This window comes from Vigna angularis, chromosome 9, assembly GCF_016808095.1.
Source record: "Vigna angularis cultivar LongXiaoDou No.4 chromosome 9, ASM1680809v1, whole genome shotgun sequence".
In the NCBI taxonomy this organism is placed as follows: domain Eukaryota; kingdom Viridiplantae; phylum Streptophyta; class Magnoliopsida; order Fabales; family Fabaceae; genus Vigna; species Vigna angularis.
In genome coordinates this window covers 18,472,758-18,495,073 of record NC_068978.1, presented here as the reverse complement: position 1 = coordinate 18,495,073, position 22,316 = coordinate 18,472,758, and the positions used below count along the sequence as shown (strand labels likewise).

General features: G+C 39.6%; 1 protein-coding gene across 1 annotated transcript; it reads right to left on the bottom strand.

The window, feature by feature from the left end:
• Window positions 1–4,474: 4,474 nt before the first annotated feature.
• LOC108347489 (putative casein kinase II subunit beta-4) lies at window positions 4,475–10,536 on the bottom strand. Its single transcript, XM_052868253.1, is given in 3 exon segments — window positions 4,475–4,618; window positions 4,886–5,098; window positions 10,380–10,536. Coding segments are annotated over 3 exon segments (486 nt in total). The 3' UTR covers window positions 4,475–4,502.
• Between the last annotated feature and the right edge of the window lie 11,780 nt (window positions 10,537–22,316).

The following is a 22,316-nucleotide window of genomic DNA, read 5'->3' as shown; positions in this document are numbered from 1 at the left end:
ATAACAGATTAAAACTGCATCAGTTTCAACCAATGCACATGACTATTAGACAAAACAGATTTGGATTTCAAAAGAAAATCTGACTAAAAAAAACTAAATTGGACCGATTAAAATAAGCAAAAATTAATGACTCAAAGCACAGCAAACTCAAACATAAACAAAATCAGGAATCCTAAACACGATACTCACAGTAGTGAACAGATCAACTTGAATTGAAAGAAACAAGACTCAATCAAAGAAGACAAACTCAAAATCAAACCAAAACAACACGAAAAAAATGAACAAAAGTAAACGCAAAATAGAATCAATACAGCACAAATGGAATCATAATGAACAACGCGGATATTGAAGAGATTCAACAATAATGAATAAGATCAAGACCGAATCACAACAACTCGTGAATCAGAGAAGCAAGACACTTAGCTGTGAAGCGTGCCTAAACCAAGGCTCTAAATACCATATGATAGACGACACTCCGAGGAGAAGACGGAACTTGAGCGATTTGGACTCCTCGAGGCATCCTTGACATTGATGCACAACGGAAAGAAGCAGAGGAAGCAAATGAGGCAGCGGAACAACTAAAGAACTAAGAAGACAAACGGTGAGCCCTAGATTTGCAGGTTTGTTGGGTTAAAAACCTAGGGTTTGATGCGGAAGCAGATTTGAACGTTGAAGAAGAACATTTAATCGGTGACAACCCTAGAAAAAGGGGAAAACTACAGATGAATCGAATAATCGGTTCGAATGTGAGAAGGATCGGTTAATAGGGGTTCAAATCTGTGGATAAGAGGTTCTAATCGGTGAGAATGGAAGATATGGTTCGGTGAGGAAAAATTACGGTGCGAAATCGTGAAGAAGATGAAGTTTGTGTCATGGTTGATGAAGATGAGGTTCAGTGAGGAGGGTCTCGAGGAGAAAAGGCAGTGTGGTGAATGATCCTTCGAGAACAAACCCTAAGAAGGGCGTTGTTGTTTCGAGAGAGAAATGGAATTCTGAAGAACTGGTTCGCGTGAGAGTGAATGTGAGAGGCAATGATGATGTAGTGCGAGGGGTCTGATGCGGGCCAAGCGGAAGTGAAGTGGCTGATAGGATAGCTGACGCGTGCCAAGTGCATACGCCGATTGAGGGAAAGATGTTGATATGGAGGAGTGATAATTTGAAGTGTAAATGGGAGAATGAAGATGGAGAGTGAATGGAAGGTGACCGGGGAGAATCCCTTGGATTCTTTGACCTTGACTTTCAAGGGTGAATTGGTTCTAGAATCATCTCTACAGAAATCCAATTCAATATTCTCAAAAGTGCCTTACAAGAGGTGTTTGCATGTTTATATATAGGACTAAAAGTCTCTCTTATCTACCACATACCTAACAACTTTTACACATACTTTAATAAAAATAAAAGAAATACTACACTAACACTATCACAAAAAAGACATTTTATACCTCTTAAAAGAGGCTTTTTATGCCATTTTTTCGTGTAGGTATAGAGCAAGGATGTAGGAAGTTTTAGACATTTTATGGCAGCTCTAAAATATGTATACAATTTTAACACTTTTATATTTGTTGATGCTAGAACAGGTGTAAAAAGTTTCATGTTTTTGTACTTGTTAATGCTGGAACCGATATAAAAGTGAGACTTTTTTTTATACCTAATCTAACTTTAAAAGGTATAAAAGATATCATTTTTTTAAAATATTTAATTTGTATATGCTACTATCCTTATGACCTCCATAAAATTCATTTCTAGAATACCGTCTGAATAATCAATAACAAGCAAAATAATCAATATTGTTTTTATTATTAACACATCAAAACAATTCCTAACTGTAATATTTATCTAACAAAGTTTCTAAATATAATTACATAACGAAGTTACACATAAAATAGTTCCTCATCATTGAAATATCTAATCATCTATAAACGGTTAAAAGAAATGCAATCTACTCCTCATGAACATCCTTTATGACATGTTGCTCCATTGGAGACGTGTCATCAAATATCTACACAATGATCAACCTGAAAATTTAAACAATAGAGCCATGAAGATTTGAAGTAAATCCAGTATAATTGGCCAAAACACCGAATCCTCCTTACCATCCGGTTCAATGCCTTTGCTAGAACCTGTTGTGTGGCCCAAAACAAGTCGAGCAAGCATCTGTTATCTGATGGTGAAAAAGAATAATTCAGAATTCACCTCAAAAGTTTTTAAGGATTTTCAATAGTTGTTACAGCAGAATTAGTTCAACTAACATTTATGAAAAATATTATACAAATCAGACTTGGGTTTGGTAACTAGTAATAGCCTTGGAAAAAATATTTGGATAAATTTTTCTACATTACAGATGGAAGGCAACATTACACGACAATCCAATTAGGCTTGAACTTTTTTATGCACAAGACCATAATAGTGATTTGCATCTAAACAAGCTTTTCACGCACAAGACAAATAACAATATATCATTTCTAAACAACACTACCATGCAAATTGAAGCCAGGTAAAAGAGGCACGAGGTATTGAAACAGTTCATAGGAAAAAATACATCTGAAAAAGTAGTGAACTGCTCATTGCACTAAGACACAACAGTGGTTATTTGGTATTTTGTTAGTTTAACAAAATAGTTTATTTATTTCTTATTGGGGGAGGGGGCAATCAGGAAAAAACAACATATAATTAGCTACATCAAGACACAACAACTATCCTTATTGAGATTTTGATGTGTTGCTTGCTCTTCATTTTGTATCAATTATTTCCGATTTGTATCATGTTAAGAAATAATAAGCTTAATTTTTTTAATAGCAAAGATCAAGCTTACTTCCTGATTATATGGCACAAAAAAAATTTATTTTACTTATTACAAAAACTCATAAGATGTGACATATTCCAAAAGCATTAATACATCAGATGTTCATAGATCATCAATAATCGACAGAAAAAATCTTTTACAAACAACATTTAATTGGAAAGGGTAATTTGAAGCATACACGTAGATAATAGAAGACATGCCTTCTTAAGTGCAAGGCCATCCTTCTCCGGAACAATTCCATGCATTGCAACCAACACTTCTACGGGAGTTAAAGCTGAACCTGTATGAGCTGAAACCTGCCATGAACAACCTTAAACGCTTAGCCCATCTAGAAAGGAAGAAAAAAGATAAAGAAATAACTTGTAAGAAATATTGAGGTTAAATTGAACATAAATCCTCGTCTACTAAAAGGAACAATATAAGGAAACATGGACTATGAATGAAAGCGCAGTCAATTTGCCAAGCACAAGGCATCCAAGAATAAAAAGCATAAGAGACATACAAATATGAAATCCAGTATTAGAATTCACACATACCTGTAGTATGTGAGCAAGTGCTCTTTGAAACTTTTCCAATGGAAGATCAACAAGCCTTGGAAATATTGGTAAAATTTGTCACCATCAAAATTTGAAATCAAGCTGATTAAGAAATATATCTACTATTAAACAGAAAGAGCATGATGTGCTAAAAATTATCAGTATTATTTATGGAGAAATTGCTGAAACAGATGGAAATGACATCTTCAGACAAGCCAGAATCAACTTAATCCTAGTCATAAAGACATTGATATAAATTCTAGTTCTAGAATAATATTTACTACTGAATCTAGATTTGACTTTGGATAGATACTTTAAATAAATTAAAGAACAAATGCAAGTAAGCATATTGAAGAGAACCTTATCATCTGGCAAGTGTTATGAATAAGAATACCAAATATATTTTATCTTATAAGTACCAACAAATGCGTTGTGATGGTGAATGCCAACATTATTAAATTACTGATCCAAATTTCCCAGATCTATGACAGAGGAGAGTGGAATATGGTCTATACTAAGAAATAGCTAAAAACCACTAATAATTGCAAGAAGAGTAGTTAGTCAAAATTATTACTCTTTCATATCCCATTATTTAAATGCTTATGTTTTACTTTTAATAAAAAAGATTGAATACATAAATAAATGTCAATAATTAATTTTAATCCCAAAAGAGCAGAAAAAATTGATTAAATCATTTTTTTACTGTTCTAACATGATTTGATTATCTGCCATTCTAATTTTCTATCTAAAATAATTACACTACTTACTATTTGAATAAGTAACTTAAACGAAGTAACTCAAATTTTTATATTCATTCTTTATCTGAAAATAATGACTAAATAAATAAATATTATGTCTAAACTTTAGAAAATGATATAGATGGAACATTTTGAATCAATGATTTAACCATTCTAGCAGATTCATCTTCAGAAATTGTAGACTCTGAAACCTGGGAAGTACTTATTTCATGCCCTTCAACCTATAAAATTAGGTACACGCTACCAATAATCAGTTTATCAAGAACAAAAGTGACCGAGCCTTGAGCCATTACGTGGGAAGCAGTTTATGCACAGAAAAACACAAGAAAAGATAAATAATTAGGAAAAAAGGATACTTAAGCCTGATTTCGAAGCCATATTACATGAAGTTCCATTGCTCGTGTCTCAAATCCATAAACAAAAAGATACCAAAAAAAATCTGAAAAAAATTTGAATCAAACCGTAAAGCATTTCCGCTGCTGATTCAATCAAGTCGTTTTGTTCCTCCGTGAACATGTCACCTACACATTCCAACCAAATCGTGTAACCACTACCAAACGAAGGTAAATAAGTGATTGTTGAATAATGCTTTTAAGTTGCATTAAATTTTCTGTCGCAATTCTTGATTGATATTGTCGGAAATTGCATTCAGATGAGAGGAACCCCATAATATCTTAACATTGATGTCGAAACCACCGTTGCAAACCATGCTTTAAAGCCTTAATCATAGCAATATGAATTAACCTGAAAGGACAAGAACTCTGAGGGCAGAGAAGAGTAAAAAAAACTAATCGTGGATGATTCGACATCGAGAATCAAATCAAGGGCATAATCATAGTAGGGCACTTGACTGCTCAATCCACAGAGGTTGAAGTCATCCTGGATGTAATCATCATCGACCTCGCAAAAACCAAGATTGCAGAACCAAGAGATCCAAGAGGTGTCATCTCCATCCGAACCGCTAACATCGGACTCTTCACTCTCCGTTTCAGATTCTTCCGCTACACCCAATGCAAATGAAATTAGAAAGAAATATTATGATGTTAGGTCATTATGATTGAGTTTCTGTGCAGTGGCCTCATTTGTGTGAAGAGAAGAGTGTGGTGAAGCAAATTGGAAGAGGTGAAAGAGGAAAAGTGTAAGGGGAAAAATAGAGAATGGAATAATCAAGAAAGAAAAACAGAGAAGGAGAAATTCAGAAGAGAACACGTAATAATTCTTTCTTATTTCTGCCCATGACAGAAAGGTGCTTTATATAAGCACTACTCCTTACAGCTAATATTCCTTCACATAGGTATAACGGTTTCTCTTAAAAGGGAGACACGTCACTTAGTAACAAAATCCCTAAGATAAATTGGCTGACGGACAACCCTCTTAGGACGATCAATAGAAGCAACTGGAGTATTAGTTTGGCCGTGTTCAGCGTCTGCAGTAGTACTTGGGCTGCCCTCACCTTGTGCATAATCAATAGGATTAGAGTACTATAAGGGCCCAATGATTCTTTCATCTCCCTCTGGATGGAGAAGCACCTTGTCCTCAAGGTGGAATTGCTCTTTCATAACTCCTCATGGTTCCCACGTAGCATCTTCTGGTGGAAGACCCCTCCATTGCACCAAGACTAAGTCAGAATCTGGCTTACTGTTCAGAATAGCTATGGGTTCCAATATGGGCTGATTATCATTGAATTCCAAATGAAGGTTTGAAGATGTTGTTGGGGGATTTCCTTTGTGTAGTTTGAGAAAGCTGACGTGAAAGACATTGTGGATTTTGGCATTTGAAGGGAGCTCTAATTTGTAAGCAACTTGTCCAATCCGTTCCAAGACCTGGAAGGGACAAAAAAATTGTTTCTGTAACTTGCCTTGGTAATGACCCGCAACTAAAACCTGATGATGAGGGCGAAGACGAACATAAACCCAATCTCCAGGTTGGAATTGAAGATCGCGACAGTTGTTGTCTGCCCATCGCTTAATATCTGCTTGTGCCTTTTGGAGGTTGTTGTGGAGTTTACGGATGATGTCAACTCTAGATTGCAATTCAAACTGAACAGCAGCGTTTGAAGTGTCAGAAGAAAGACCTTGGGGAATAGATGGTGGGGGATGGCCATACACGACTTCAAATGGGGTCATCTTGATGGAAGCGTTGATAGTAGTGTTGAAGCACCATTCGGCCCAAGGAAGAAATTTGCCCCACAATGATGGCTTGTGATGAATGAAGCAACGAAGATATTGTTGCAGTACCTTCTTAACCACCTCAGTTTGGCCATCGGATTGAGGATGGTAAGGTGTGGACATCCGTAACTTGGTCCCACTTAAGCGAAAAAGCTTGCACCAAAACTGGCTAAGAAACACAGGGTCTCGATCATAAATTAAGCTCTTGTGAAGGCCGTGCAATTTGCAGATCATGTGTACGAATAAGTCAGCCACTTTGGAAGCTGAGAAAGACCTGGGTAACATGTCAAAGTGTGCAGCCTTTGAGAATCTGTCTACAACAACCAATATTGTAGAATTACTTTGGTATGGAGGAAGGCCCACAATGAAATCCAGGGATAAATCCTCCCAACATTTGGTAGGTGGAGGAATTGGTTGAAGTATCCTGCAGGTTTTTGAACTGGAATCTTAGTTTGTTGAAAAATTTCACATTGGTTGACAAATGTGTGAACGTCTTGACGCATTTTGGCCCAAAAGAAATTAGCTGCTAACTTCCCAAAGGTGCGTGTTACACTAGGGTGTCCTGCCAAGGGTGTAGAATGGTATTCATGTAAGATAGTGGGGATGAAAGGGCATGACGAAGGAATCCAGATGCGTTGTTTGAACAGGATTAACTCGTTTCTCAAAGAATATAGAGGAAAGTTAACAGGATTTTTTGTGATTCGCTCCTTCAGTGAAAGGAAGTCAGCATTGGTGGACAAATACTGTTTCAGATCAAATAGAAAATCCAATTGAGGAATGGATAAAATGAGAAGGCAGTGCTCCTGTTGTGGTTGTGAAAGTCTGGATAAAGCATTTGCTGCTGAATTAGACTTCCCTGGGCGATATTGTATCTCAAAGTCGTAGCCCAACAACTTGGAGAGGTAATGTTGTCGATCTGGAGTAAGAACAGTTTGGGATAACAACTCTTTGATTGATTTTTGGTCTGTTTGGATAATGAATCTTCGACCAAGTAGGTATTGCCGCCACTTTTGTACAGCTGAAGTAATTGCACATAGTTCCCTAATATAAGTGGATGAGTTTTGCAGCTTCGGGCAAAACTGTTTACTGAAATATGCGATGGGATGTCCGTTTTGAGAGAGAACAACCCCCATGCCTGACCTGGAGGCATCGGTTTGAACTAGGAACGTGTGATCAAAACGGGGCAATGACAAAACAGGAGCATTCGTTAGTGCCTCTTTCAAATGTTAGAAGGCCTGTGAGGCACTATCTTGCCAACAAAAATTGTCACGTTTGAGGAGGTCGGTGAGAGCACTAGCGATGGAGGCATAACCCTTCACGAAGCAACGATAGAATCCAGTCAAACCCAAGAAGCCCCGAAGAGACTTGACTAACATGGGTGTTGGCCAGTCAAGAACAGCTTGGATCTTACTAGGGTCTGGCTGCACGCCCTTATTAGAGACTATGTGACCCAGGTAATGTATGGACTCCTTTCCGATTGAACATTTCTCCCCTTTAAGGTGAAAGCTATTATGCACTAGCAATTGAAAAGTACACTCTAGATGAAAAATGTGTAAATCCAGTTTTGGGCTATAGACGAGGATGTCGTCAAAGAATACAATGATGAATTGACGAAGATGTGGGCGAAAGAGGTCATTCATGGTGGCCTGAAATGTAGAAAGGGCATTGCACAACCCAAATGGCATGACTCGGAATTCGAAATGGCTGTTATGTGTGCGGAAGGCAGTTTTGTCACAATTGTTGGGAAGCATCAAGATTTGGTGGAAACTGGAAAATAGATCCAACTTAGAAAACCAAGCGGCATTACCCAGTTCATCCAATAACGCATCAATGGTTGGAATAGGAAATGTGTCCTTCACAGTGGCGGCATTGAGGGCGCGGTAGTCAACGCAAAAATGCCAAGTCCCGTCTTTCTTCTTGATAAGGATAACTGGGGAAGAAAAGGGACTTGTACTAGGCTTAATAAAGCTTGAGTCAAGCATCTGTTGCACTTGCTGCTCAATTTCGTGCTTTTGGAAGTAGGGATAACAGTAAGGTCGTACTAAAATTGGTGAAGTATTTGGCTGTAGTGTAATACGGTGATTTGTGGGTCTTGAGGGTGGTAAGGTAGTTGGTGGTTGAAAAAGATAGGAGTATTTGTGGAGGAGGGCTTGAAGGTGGGGGATCAGAGGTGGGAGTATGTGTAATAGTGGTGGCGGGGGAAGGAGGGGGTGTGGTTGTGGTGGTAGAGTAAGAGTGGAAGGATGATGAGTGTGTAGGCTCGAGTGTGAGTTGGAAAAGAGCCTCAATACTATTTGTTTGTTGCAGTCTCTGTAATTGGTGGACAGAAATTGGGCCGATTTCTCCTTTCAGTTGCATTAATTGACCTTCCCACATGAATCTCATAAAAGGGCCATTGTAGTCCATCACAAATGGACTTACTTGAGTCAACCAATGAACCCCTAATACAATGTCAGTACCAGACAATTCTAATGGATACAAATCAATGGAAAGAGGACAAATGAAGTTGGGCCTTGGGACAAAAAGTTGAGTAGGGAAGAAAATCATCGTTACCGACCATTACTCTCAAAGGAGTTGAAGTGGGCTCATTCTGGAGCTAAAGGAAATGAGCCACCCTACTTTGTATGAAATTGTGTGTAGCTCCACTATCCACCAAAACTTGGACTTTGTACCCGTTAATGGATCCCGTCAGACGTAGGGTGCGAGGAGCCCATTGACCCGAAAGTGCATGTAGACTAATGAGGCCTGATTCAGGAGAAGGGTCATCTATAACCTATGGATCCGAGCCTGTTGGTGTATCTGGGTCATCATCTGGTTCGGTGGAGATTAGAAGGAGAAATTGAGATTTACAACGATGCCCACGCGTATATTGTTCATCGCAGTTGTAGCATAAATTCTTCTCTCTCCTTGCCTGCATTTTTGTCTCTATTAATCTTTTGATGGGTAGCTTATTGGGGGGTGTGGGTAAGAGTGGTGGTAGTGGTTTTAGGGAGGTAAGTGGTGGTGTGTTGGTTGATGGAGATGGACGGGGGAAACGATTGAATGGGGGGTTGCTAGAGTGTTTGTCCTCATGCAGCTTGGCAAACACAATAGCTTGGTTCAGGTCTGACGGTTGGAGGACCGTGACCTCTCGATGAAGGTGGGGTTTGAGGCCCGAGATAAAACAACTCAGATAAAAACTAGTGGGGTAACCAGAGATCCTATTAGAGAGTTTCTCAAACTCAGAGAGGTAGTCTTGCAATGAGTGTGTTTGAGAAAGCTTACACAGGGTTGCGATAGGATCGTCAAACTTTGAGGGAGCAAATCGGAGTTCGAGCGCTCGGAGGAAAGAGACCCACGAGGTGAGTAACTCGTTGTTGTGCATCCACTGAAACCAGACAAGGGCTTTTCCTTCAAGAGAAAAGGAAGCGAGCTGAATGCGTTGCTCCAGGGGAGTTTGGTGGAAGGCGAAAAGCTGATTGGCTTTGAAGATCCAACCAAGGGAATCCGTTCCATCAAAGGGCGGAAGGTCCAATTTCATCGGTCGGTAAGGGGTGTTGAGAGGTTTAGGGTTGAGTGAGAGTTGGTTCTCAAGGTGGGATGTACGATTGTCAATGTCCATGAGGGTGTTGGAAAAATTGGCTTGGGCTAGTAAGTAGTAAGATTTGTTCTAATTTGCGGTCAAGGGAGGTGAATGGGTCAGGTGAGTCGGCCATGGATGGAGGGAGTAAGACTCAATGAAAGCACGAATTGTAAGGGGAAAAAACAGAGAATGGAATAATCTGAAAAGAAAAACAGGACAAAGAAGGAGAAATTCATAAGAGAACACGTAATAATTCTTTCTTATTCTTGCCCATGACAGAAAGGTGCTTTATATAAGCACTACTCCTTACAGCTAATATTCCTTCACATGGGTATAACGGTTTCCCCTAAAAGGGAGACACGTCACTTAGTAACAAAATCCCTAAGATAAATTGGCTGACGGAAAACTCTCTTAGGACGATCAATAGAAGCATCTAGAGTATTAGTTGGGCCGTGTTCAGCGTCTGCAGTAGTACTTGGGCTGCCCTCACCTTGTGCATAATCAATAGGATTAGAGTACTATAAGGGCCCAATGATTCTTTCGAAAAGGTACCTTGGAGGTTGGAATTTTTGAAGGTGGCGTTGATGGTGCGAGAAGAGGAGGCCGAGGATCGTTCGAGGTGCTTGTCGAGAACGTCGTTGATTCGCTTTAGATCCTCCGATTTGGAAGCAGAAACAATGACGACAACACCTCCTCGTTATTTATACATCCCTAATCTTGATTACTTACAGCACAACACAGTTCTAATTATCAGTATAAACCCTAATTTATAAAAACGTAGTCACTCACCACAACCGAGAACTTCAACCACGACGAACAACTTCAAACCTCGAACAATAGCTTCACCCAACCACCTCGACTACTTAGACAATAGCAATGACTGAAAACAATGGCAAGAGAACGAAGGAGAATGGAGGAGAATGAAAAAGAACGAAAGAGAGAGAATGAAGGAGGGGAGAAGAAGGAGGGAAAACGAAGGAGGGAGAACAACAAGGAGGGAGAAGAACAAGGCTATTTTTTAATCTATTTAATTTCATTTATTATTTAGTAGGATTTATACGAGGTTACAAATTTTTTATGAGATGAATTATGGAATCAGATGTCAATTGTTGAAAAGTCGTGAAGAGTAAACATGAGAGAATGATTTTATTAAAGCAAAAGTGTGGCTTATATAAGCCTTACATAACCTAAAATAAACTGCAACTACCACGTTATGTGTGGTTACAAAAATAAAACGAAAGACTCAACTATCTCCTAAATAATAGAACAATTTAATAGCCCTTAAAGCTGGAGCTTTATTAACTAATACACAAGTAAATAACAACTTGGACTAACATTCCCTCCCTAAGCTACATGTGTATGTGGCAGTTAGCTTACTTCAATGGCTTTTATAACTCCTAACATGTTTTGAATCTTTTCAAATTGATAAAGTTTTAGATGTTTTGTTAGGTTTCTGGGTATGAAACCTAACTATGAACGCTCCCTCACACACACAGATAACGAAAGAATAGGTTTCTTGTATACAAATGGATATGGTACACTGTACATACACTCAACTAGGAGCCTAACCTCTCCTATAGGACGAAAGGTTCCTGTCAAAGTCTATAACTATCAAAACGTATCTAAAACAATACAAGAATTCTATTTATACAAGTCACTTCCCGCCCAGGATATTAACTCTTCCTTTTATCCTACACTTATTATATCATATTACCTTATATCCTATTTGTCGCAACCGGAATCGCGACGGGACGACGATCCAATAAAAAGATAGAATATTAATTTTGAAAAAGAGATTTTGGAGTCGCCACCATAGTTTATTCTGGAAAACTACGGAAAAACCATAAAATGATAAGGCATGGTCAAATTGAACCAGATTCTTGGTTCGGGAGTCAGTTACGCGTAGGGAAGGTATTAGCACCCTACAACGCCTGCCCTAAGACAGTACCTTTAACTAAATGTGCGAATGTGGATGTGGTTTTCAAAGTATTTAACTTCCCCTTAAAATAAAACGCTAAAGAAAACAAACAATATTTTTTAGCTTTTTGGGCCCGACAAGGATTGACCTTGCTCCTACGTATTCTCATGCAGAATGAGAAATCAGGGTTCCGTAGTTCATTTGAAAACTGTTTGAGAAGTTTGTTTGAAAATTATGTTTGGAAAATGATTTAGATTTTTGGGAAAGTGAGCCTGACAAGGACTGGCCTTGCTCCTACGTATCTCCACTTTTGATGGAGAATCAAGGATCACGTAGTTCTGGCGATATTATTTGAGTTTGAAAAGTAGATGTTTTTTAGTTTTTGATGATTTTTACATTTTTTGTTATTTTTATTTAGGAAAGAGAAAAGGTTTTTGGCACAAGGACGATGCGTGCGATCACACATGTGCCTAAACCTTTGAAACATATTTTTTTGCGTAATGAGTACTAGGCTGATGCGTACGATCGCACGAGCACTCACACGGCTTTTTTTCTCTTATTGTTTTGCGTAATGAGTACTAGGCCGATGCGTACGATCGCACGAGCACTCACACGGCTTTTTATTTATTTTGTTTTGCGTAATGAGTACTAGGCTGATGCGTACGATCGCACGAGCACTCACACGGCTTTTATTTATTTTATATTTGGGCAATAAGTACTAGGCTGATGCGTACGATCGCACGAGTACTCATACCGAAATTTATTATATTAAATGTTTTTTAATGTTTTATATATTTTTTATTATTTATTACTTTTTTCCCTTTTTTTTTTGAAATGAAACAAAATGAACAAAATCACTAAAACAAAGGGGTGGGGGTATTTTACAAGGGGTTACATCAGTAAAAAACTAATAACCAAACAAATAATAAAAATAAAGAAACTAAAGCGTAAAAAAAAAACAAAACAAGAGAAAAGCTCAACTGAAATAGGGGTACAGAGATAAAAACCAGGGGTGACGAGTGAAATTGAAGCTCCTTTGTTTGGGCCAAAATCCCCTCCTTTTTGTCCTTGTATCCGCCAGGGGTGTCAAGATGAAATTTGGAGGTGTCATTGAATATTTGCTTGTCAGGTCCAGTTCCCTTTATTTTTGTTTGCAGTATGAGTTTAGGCCCAAGTTGAAGGGGTGCAAATCATGAAACAAAGGCTGCAGAAAAAGTTCTCCTTCTTTTTTTTTTGTTTATTTAGAAACCAAAACGGGCTCAAAGCCCAAACTCTCTCTTTCAGCGTTTTCTTTCTTCTGAATGAAACCAAAGGAAGTAACCTCCCCTCTTCCTAGACTTGGCAGCCATTGCATGGGGAGGTGATGGGCGGCCGTCGGCGAGGGCTTGATGCTGGAGGACAACGGCGACCTTTCTTGCTGGCTGCGACCTCTCTTGCTGCCGGGTCGGAAACGTCGGGGCTGGAGCTCGTGGTGGCGGGTATTGACCTAGGAGAGAAGAAGACGGCGGCTGCGAGGTAGAGGCGGCGACGCCCTCCATAACCGATAGTTGCCGACGAAGATGGCAGAGGCGGAGAACGACGGTGACTGGATCTGAAGTGTGCTGGTGATGAGGGTCGCGATAGACATACGCGGAGGTAAAGGATGGTGGTTCGGGTTTGGATCAGGGGCGACGGGCAAAGGCTGAGGCAGAGTCTCCGATGACACTCAAATTTGGTTTTCTGTTTGTTAGGATGATGAAAACGGAGGAAATAGAGGAAGACTAAGGTGCTGCCATGAAATGGTATAAGGATGGCCGTTAGGCGTGTTGGAAATGAAGGTGATGATATTGACTGTGTGTGAATATGGAGGATGGCCGTTTCTAGTAGCAGTGGGCGTTTGAGATGAATAGGGGATGTTGTTGTTGCTGATATTATGGAAGAAGATGATGAAGTTGGTCGTGAGGTGAAAACAAAGAGGGAATGGATGTGCGGGTGTTCCCGGGGTCTTGGAGATGATCACCAGCGTTGAAGATAACAGAGTTGGTAGTGAGAAAGGAAAAATGGTTGTGGTCATGAGGTGTTGAAGATGATGTTAAGATGATGAAAAATGGGGGAATGGCCGTGAGGTAAGGGTGAAGATTGACGATTAGGTGTGAAGGTGGAGAAAATGCTCAGAGGTGTTGACTATAGTCATTAACACTTGATGATCAAAATGCAGAAAAACAAGGTGATGATAGAGGTTGGCCGTGAGGTAAGGTTGATCGTGGCATTGGGTTTGGGATGTTGGGGTTGAAAATGAAGAAGAAAGGGATGTTGGAATGGAGATGAGGGTGGCTTTGGTGGCTGACCCGTGAAGACAGGTTTGAAGATGATGATATTGGTCGTAGTGTATGGGAGGATGGGTGTTTAGCCGTGAAAACCAAGAGGGAAGGGATCATGATCAAATGTAGGAGGTGGTGTAAGGATGATAGGTACCGGTGCTGCAGTGGGTGGTGGCCGTGAGGTGTTGGTTGCAGCAGAGGATGAATGATGATGGGTTTTTGGAGATGATGAAAATGGAGGAAGAAAAGTGAGGTGGTTGGGTCACGGTGGGTGTTGGGGATCCATCTCAGAAGTGATGAAAAACTGGCCCTTAGTCTGGTTTGGTGGCGTTCCCAGGTGTGGTGAGTGATCAAGGGTCTAAGAGGTAGGAATAATGATGCTGGAGGTGGTTTTGTTGTTGGAGATGAAAATGGAGAAGATGAAGGGGCTCCCCGTGAGTTGTTGGCTGTGTGGGAATAACCAGGATGTATGTTGGTCGTCTATAAGGATTTGGTGTTGATGGTGATATAAGGATGAAAATGATCAGAGAGGGGTCAGTGGTGGATATGGATGATGGGCAGTTACTGGAGTTGGGAGTGAAAAAGGAAAAATGGTTGGGGTTACGGGTGTTGGCCGTGAGGTATTGGAGGGTGAGGATAGGTTGAAGATAGATGTCTTCCAGTAGCCGTGGGGGTATTTGGGTTATTGGGAATGGATGATGATTCCGGCCCCCTCTTTTTTCCCTGATGGTAAGTGTTGGTGATGAAAAATGAAGATCAGCCCCCCACTTGAGCAGAGACCTCCATGTCGGTAGATGTTGAAAGTGGAGATTTTTTTTTGGTGGGAATCCAGTGGGAATTAGTGGGAATCAATAATGGGAATGGTGGAAGTTGAAAGTGGAATTATTAGTGGAAGTGGAGGTGGAAGTTGAAAGTGGAGGTGGAATATTGGAAGTGGGATGGTGGAAGCTGTTGGTGGTGGTGAGTGGGAAACAGTAGTGGAAGTTTGTTAAGGTGGGGAATAATGGGAAACAGTAGTGGAAGTTTGAAGTGGGATGGTGGAAGCTGTTGGTGGTGGTGAGTGGAGCACGGGTGATCAGGACGATCGGCCAAAGACGGGAATGATTAGGACGAGCGGTCGCAGAAGGCTAAGGACGATTTGGACGAACGGCAGAAGGATTGAAGTGAGGGTCAGGACGAGCGGTAGAAAGGCCAGGTGTGATTTGGACGAACGCCTCAACACACTGTTTGCCGAACGCCCTAAAAGTCAGTAAGAACGAGCGTCCAAATAAGGGCAAAGTACGAATGGTGGAGGACGAACGTTCGAATGAAAAGCGAACGTTCAAATGAAGATCGAACATTCACTAACAAATAACACATCAAAACCGAACGTTCACTAAGAATAAACATGACCGAACGTCCAAAACCGAATGCAAAAGACAAATATCATGGAGACCGAGCGTTCAATTTAAAGACCGAACACTTATTACACAAAATAACCGAACGTTTAATAAACAAAATAACCGAACGCTTAATAAACACAATGACCGAACGGTAAACATGAGAGGTTGAACAGTTGAGGGCGAGGACGAACGTCCAAAATGAACAAATGGCCGAACGGTCGAATAGTGAACGTTTGAGGATGACCGAACGGTTGAAGATGAGGATGAACGTCCTAAAAGAACCGAAATGCCGAACGGTCAAACAGTGCAAAGGACGAACGGTCGAACAGTGCAAAAGGATGGAACCGAACATTCGCAGTGGAGCAGGACGAACGCTTTAAGCCGAGAAAAGACGAACGCGGATTGCTCACGTTTGAACTGTTTGGACGAGCGCCTGATCAAACTGCTAGGCCGAACGGTTGAGGACGAACGGTTGCACTGTTTGGACGAACGGCCACAGAAACAGTGGGGAAGGACGAACGGTCACAACAGTTGGAAATGCCGAACGGTCATAGCAACAAAGGGAAGGACGAACGGTCACTGTGGTCACTGTTTGGACGAACGGCCACAGCAACAATGGGGAAGGTGATAAGAGGGTCGCACCTCCCACAAAAGTTGTGCATAGAATAATGCAGTATAGTTACTAGGAAGTGACTCCTAGGTCGTCTCTCAAGGACCAATTTTTGTCGGTTCAGTCTCAGATTAAACACGAAAAGGGGGGTTTTGTGATTTTTGTTTGCGGAGAAAAATTAAATTAAATTAAATTAAAACTGTAAATAAAACAAAACAGAATTTAAAACGGCGAAATAAATCTTAAAGACAATAAAAAACTGAACGGTAAAAGACGGTAAAAAGAGAACAGTAAATATGCAGAAATAGTAAAATTTAACTATGCATAAAATAATAACCAGTAAAATAAAAGAGAAAGTAAAAATAAAAGCACTAAACTGTAAATGAAATTTATCGCAGATTAAAAACTTAAATTAAAATTCTTGAACAAGATAAAAAATAAAATTGAGTAAACTGATCCAAATACTATAACACACTACAAGCTTTTTCAAGAACCGAACATTTGCTAAGTGAAAAATAAAAATCCAGAGCCCCTGGAAGAGAAGGACCGAGAGCCCCTTCCAGGCCTCCCCTCTCATTTCTTTTTCTTCTTCAGCTGCTGGACCGAGAAGACCCATCCTTCTTCCCTTGCTCCCAGTCAGCCAGGCCGTGACAGTATTTCCCTTGTCTACTGAACGCTGTTGCTCCAGCCGTGGTCTTCTCCAAGCTTTGCTAGACTTTCTTCTTCATGTTGCTGGACGTGAATCAGCTGCTTGATGCCTTGCTTCTGCTGTCCATCCAGCCAACAAAACCGTGCACCTCTCAAGCTGCTGAACGTATGCCATCCTTCCCACCAGCTGGATCAATTTGTGATCTTCACCTCTCTTCCCAGCTGGACCGTGAGCTTGCTGGATTCTCCGTAGGATGTCTTCTTCTCCAAAGTGTTGTTGCTGTTGGTGTTGGTGATGCTGCTGCTATCTTCATTCAAGCTGGACCGTGGTGTTCTTATTCCAGCTGCTCCAACAAGAATTTAACTCTTCTGCATTCTAAGACACCAACCGTAGCCTCCTCATCTCCCTTCACACATCCGTAGCAACTCCTTCAATCAAGGCCGTGGAGCACCTTGCTGCTGACTGGATCAGCTGTGAGCGTGAAGATGTTGCTTGCTGGTCTTGCATCACTGCTGGACAGCTTCTTCCATCCAACTCTGTGCTCTCGGTGGATGCTGGATGCTTCTACTGGAATGCTGGACTGCTTCCATGACACCACACTGCTGGACCGTGAAAGTCTATGGATCTAGCACCTTATGTTGCTGCTGTCAAACCATTTTAAGAAAACAAATTAAGCACTCCACTCACGGTGCTTGCTGGTCCTTTCTTTCAAAGTGTATAAAGACCCTCTTCTAAAACAGCACATATTATTATTCAAGAGATGTAAAAACCGTGAGCTTTTGCTTGGTCCCTCCATTACCATTTACAAAGATTCTTTGGCTGGTTAAGGCCGTGTGCTTTCATGGAGTGGTGGCTCCCATTTTTATGCTTGCCAAAAGAATTGTCCACCATATGCTAAGCCATTTTAAAAAAAATAGAACAATGCACTTCTTTTTCCCATGTGGGCCGTGACTTCTTAAGGAATGTGGTCCCCTCCTTTAATTCCAATTGTTTTGTTCTCTTGTGTTGACCATCTACATTGCCGTGGCATTTACTCAGAATGTGGCTTCCTCCAAAATAAAAAGTACTCTTGTTATCTTCTAAAAGAGTTATAAAACCGTGAGCTCCATTTCAAAGTGGCCCCTAAATTTGATTCCTCATTGCAGATGTTGTATGGTGTGTATGGTTTACATGTTGGCCGTGAGATGCATTGTATAATGCTTCTTAAAATTATATGAAGGATTTGCTTCCTTTTCACGTGAAGGCTAATTAGAGCATTATCATTCTTGTTATGAGCTACAAAATGTGCCAATATTCCACTTCAAATTTTCCATTTCAATACACAAATGCAGTGTAGCTTCTTCCAACAGAGTGTGTAAATGAATATTCTTCCAAATGTCCTAAAATATTTACAGAATTTTCCCTGCACTCAATAATGTAAATAATTAGTCTCAGATAATTCAAATTAACTAAAATAAGAATTTCTGATCGAAGTAAGCACAATTCAGAAAAATAGGAAAATATTGGACAATTAAGTACAATTCCCCGATTAATTCTAGCACAATAAACTAAGTGAAGTGAACAAAATATTGACTCATCAAAATAGACCACACTTAGTCTTTTGCACTCCTGGGCAAACTTAAGACGCAAATCAGGGAATGGTTCAAAGGACTTTTAGGAAGGTGACAACACAAACTCAGCAGATAGAAAAATAAAATCTCGCAAGAAAATAAAAAGAATTTACAAAGTTCTCACGAAATATGGACAGAGAAAAGAAGTAGACAATGTCCAACACATAGTCAAGAAAAGCAGATACTTACAGAAATCATCCAAGCAATTCAAAGTATGGCAAAATAATTAATCAGTTCAAGAGGTGATTCAAAAATAACAAAACCTCACAGATGCACTACAGTGTTTCTCTCAAGTGTTTAAGGTAAAGAATTTTCAACTCGATGCATTCAAGAAAGCAAACACAAGTAGACTTGGCAAGCTTCTAATATCAATACTTAAAACATATGCATGTTCAGATCAAAAGGTCTTTACTGGGTTGTAACGGGGCCAAGGACAGGGGAGGATAAATATGGATAAGTAGCTACAGCTCAGCAGAAATAGAGGAGTACTAGGGAACAATTGTAAACACAGTGAAATCTCACCCAAACCTCTAATTCAATCCTCTTCTCGACTCCATTATTCACACGATTATTTTTCAATTCTTTCTAATCATTCATTTTTTCATCCTGTCTATTTTTTCTTTTCTATCTTTATCATACAACAGGATATAAATTATATTTTCTCAACATGATGAGGAACCAACTAGCCAATTATCAGAATTCCCAAGGAGACCACACTTATTCACAAAACACTTCTATAGCTCCAGACTTTCCTAAGGTTAAGATAATCATTGTTTTTACTTAGGATCAGTGTATGAGCTTCAATCACAAGGAAATAAATACAGTATAAGCTCAAAGGGGTTTCAAAGGATATTAGCAGGGTAGGCTTATTGGGCTAAAGAGGCTCAAGAATAAAATTTCCTTTATCACTTCCAAAAATGCATATAAATCAAGTATATAAAAAAGAATCAAGCCAAGGCATATGTGCAAGCAATCAAGATACATATCACACACAAGAAAGAAAATTAAGTGGCTCAAATTTCACACAGGGTATTCGTCACAATGAGATCAACCTCTTAAACATTATAATCATTTTCCAAGTAGAGAAAAGCAAGGATTTCAAACTAAGTATCAATGAAGTGAAGGAAAAATCTACAACTTAGACAAAATCCAGAAATCAAGAGAGAAATGTAAAATTTATTTCACACAAAACTCGATAAAAACAACTTAAAACAGAAAAAATTTAACACTCAAAAACAAAAAATTTCACACACAAAACAAAGAAAATTCAGAATCTCTCCCAATAGACCACACTTAAACTACACATTGTCCTTAATGTGTTCTAGGCATGTCATCAGCAATCAAAACAGTAAACATATTATGGACAAGTGCGATAAAAGTAAGGAAAAAGGGAGAGAAAGAAAATGCAAACTCCCGTAGGTTATGGTGGAAGCTGCCAATTTTGGATCATCAGGGAGATGTCTTCCAACTTAGATTCCAGCCTGGACGTTTTGAGGATGAACTGCTTCATCCTCCAAATTTGATCGAGTAGTGAAATGTTTTCCACAGCTGGATCAAAGCAGAAATTGTTGATGAGCCGGTTCAGCAGGTGTCTGTTGTTGTTGAAACAGTTCTGGGTGCTCGCACCTTTGTCTTCAATTGTGGGTGTCTGCTCATCAAGTTTATACATACCTCCTGCAACATGGTTAGTGCAATGTGGAACTACAGAAATTTCATGCAGGGGTATAACACCCAATCCCAATGTAATAGGCTGAACCTCAGATATATCCTCAGAACATGAATCAATTTCAAAATTACATGCATTACCAAACACAGACTCAGATTCATGTTCAGAGGGAGAATTAAAAACATGCTCAGCAACAATACAATTATCAGCGTACCAATCAACAGTACAATCAACAGAATAATCAATTTGTGGTATGCTTACCTCCACTTCCTTGAAGATTGATAAAGTGTGGGAAGATGAAGGTGGTCTACCTGGTTCAAAACTACTGCTTATTCTTGCCTGGTCTTCAAAATATTCAGCATTCTCCTCAGATGCAAGAGTGGCCATCTGCCCGACCTGATCGCTCAGATTCTTCATGGCAGCTTGAGTTTCCTGCTTGATTTGCTCGAACTGAATGCTCTTCATGGTTATCTGCTCCAGTAACTCCTTCATTGTAGGTTCAGAAGTAGAAGGCTGAGGAGTTATTTGGGCAGGAGCATCATATTGTTGACTCTTATATTGCTAGACTGGTGGAGGCATAAAAGTACTCTCGAATGGTGGTTCTAGATAATGATCTTGTGGGGTATCATACCATTCGTTGTTAAGATCATTCCACTCAAGATCGTTGATGTATCCATACTGCTCAGGGGAGAATTTGCTCAGAAATTGATGCTCAAGATATCCCCAATTGGTAACGGATCCTAGAGGAAGAGAGTCTTGCCAATCCTTAGCTGCTCCTTGTAATGAGTGCGGAAATGCCCTCAAGAAAATGTGATCAAGAGGGACATGTGGAGGCTTCATTGAAGAGCAAATGTTGTGGAACTCCTCCAAATGTCTATGTGGGCATTCTCCGGCAAAACCATGAAACTTAGGGAGCAGATATATCAGTCCAGTGCTAAGAACGCAATGAATATCATCCTTTGTAGGTGGGACCGGCTCACGAGGAGCTCTTTTAGGAAATTGAGGATGATCCATATAATTCTCATCATAGAATTCAGCAGAATTACAATCAGAGTACCAAGTAGAAGGAGAATCATGATTATAGGCACTCGCAGAATAAGCATTATTCATGAAATTAAAATAGGTAGACATAGAAAAACAAAAATAAAAATAAAATACTAAAAATTACGAGATAAACAAAACACAACACATTTATACATGCTACAGGCACACACAAAACAGAACATTGAATTTTTTTTTTAATTAAATTTTTTTTAATTAACACACATAATACAAAACACAACCCAATAAAAATATAAAAGACTAAACATATATTAACACAGTAAAAATCTAAAACAAAAACCTGAACTGAAGTGACAACGCCGCCAAAATTTGCAGAAGGTGTCGTTGTCGCCTACAAGAATACAAAACACAAAACACACACATATTAACAGAACAAAAATTTACACAACAAAAATCTAAAACCAAACCGTTATTGGTCCCCGGCAACGGCGCCATTTTTGATAAGAGGGTCGCACCTCCCACAAAAGTTGTGCATAGAATAATGCAGTATAGTTACTAGGAAGTGACTCCTAGGTCGTCTCTCAAGGACCAATTTTTGTCGGTTCAGTCTCAGATTAAACACGAAAAGGGGGGTTTTGTGATTTTTGTTTGCGGAGAAAAATTAAATTAAATTAAATTAAAACTGTAAATAAAACAAAACAGAATTTAAAACGGCGAAATAAATCTTAAAGACAATAAAAAACTGAACGGTAAAAGACGGTAAAAAGAGAACAGTAAATATGCAGAAATAGTAAAATTTAACTATGCATAAAATAATAACCAGTAAAATAAAAGAGAAAGTAAAAATAAAAGCACTAAACTGTAAATGAAATTTATCGCAGATTAAAAACTTAAATTAAAATTCTTGAACAAGATAAAAAATAAAATTGAGTAAACTGATCCAAATACTATAACACACTACAAGCTTTTTCAAGAACCGAACATTTGCTAAGTGAAAAATAAAAATCCAGAGCCCCTGGAAGAGAAGGACCGAGAGCCCCTTCCAGGCCTCCCCTCTCATTTCTTTTTCTTCTTCAGCTGCTGGACCGAGAAGACCCATCCTTCTTCCCTTGCTCCCAGTCAGCCAGGCCGTGACAGTATTTCCCTTGTCTACTGAACGCTGTTGCTCCAGCCGTGGTCTTCTCCAAGCTTTGCTAGACTTTCTTCTTCATGTTGCTGGACGTGAATCAGCTGCTTGATGCCTTGCTTCTGCTGTCCATCCAGCCAACAAAACCGTGCACCTCTCAAGCTGCTGAACGTATGCCATCCTTCCCACCAGCTGGATCAATTTGTGATCTTCACCTCTCTTCCCA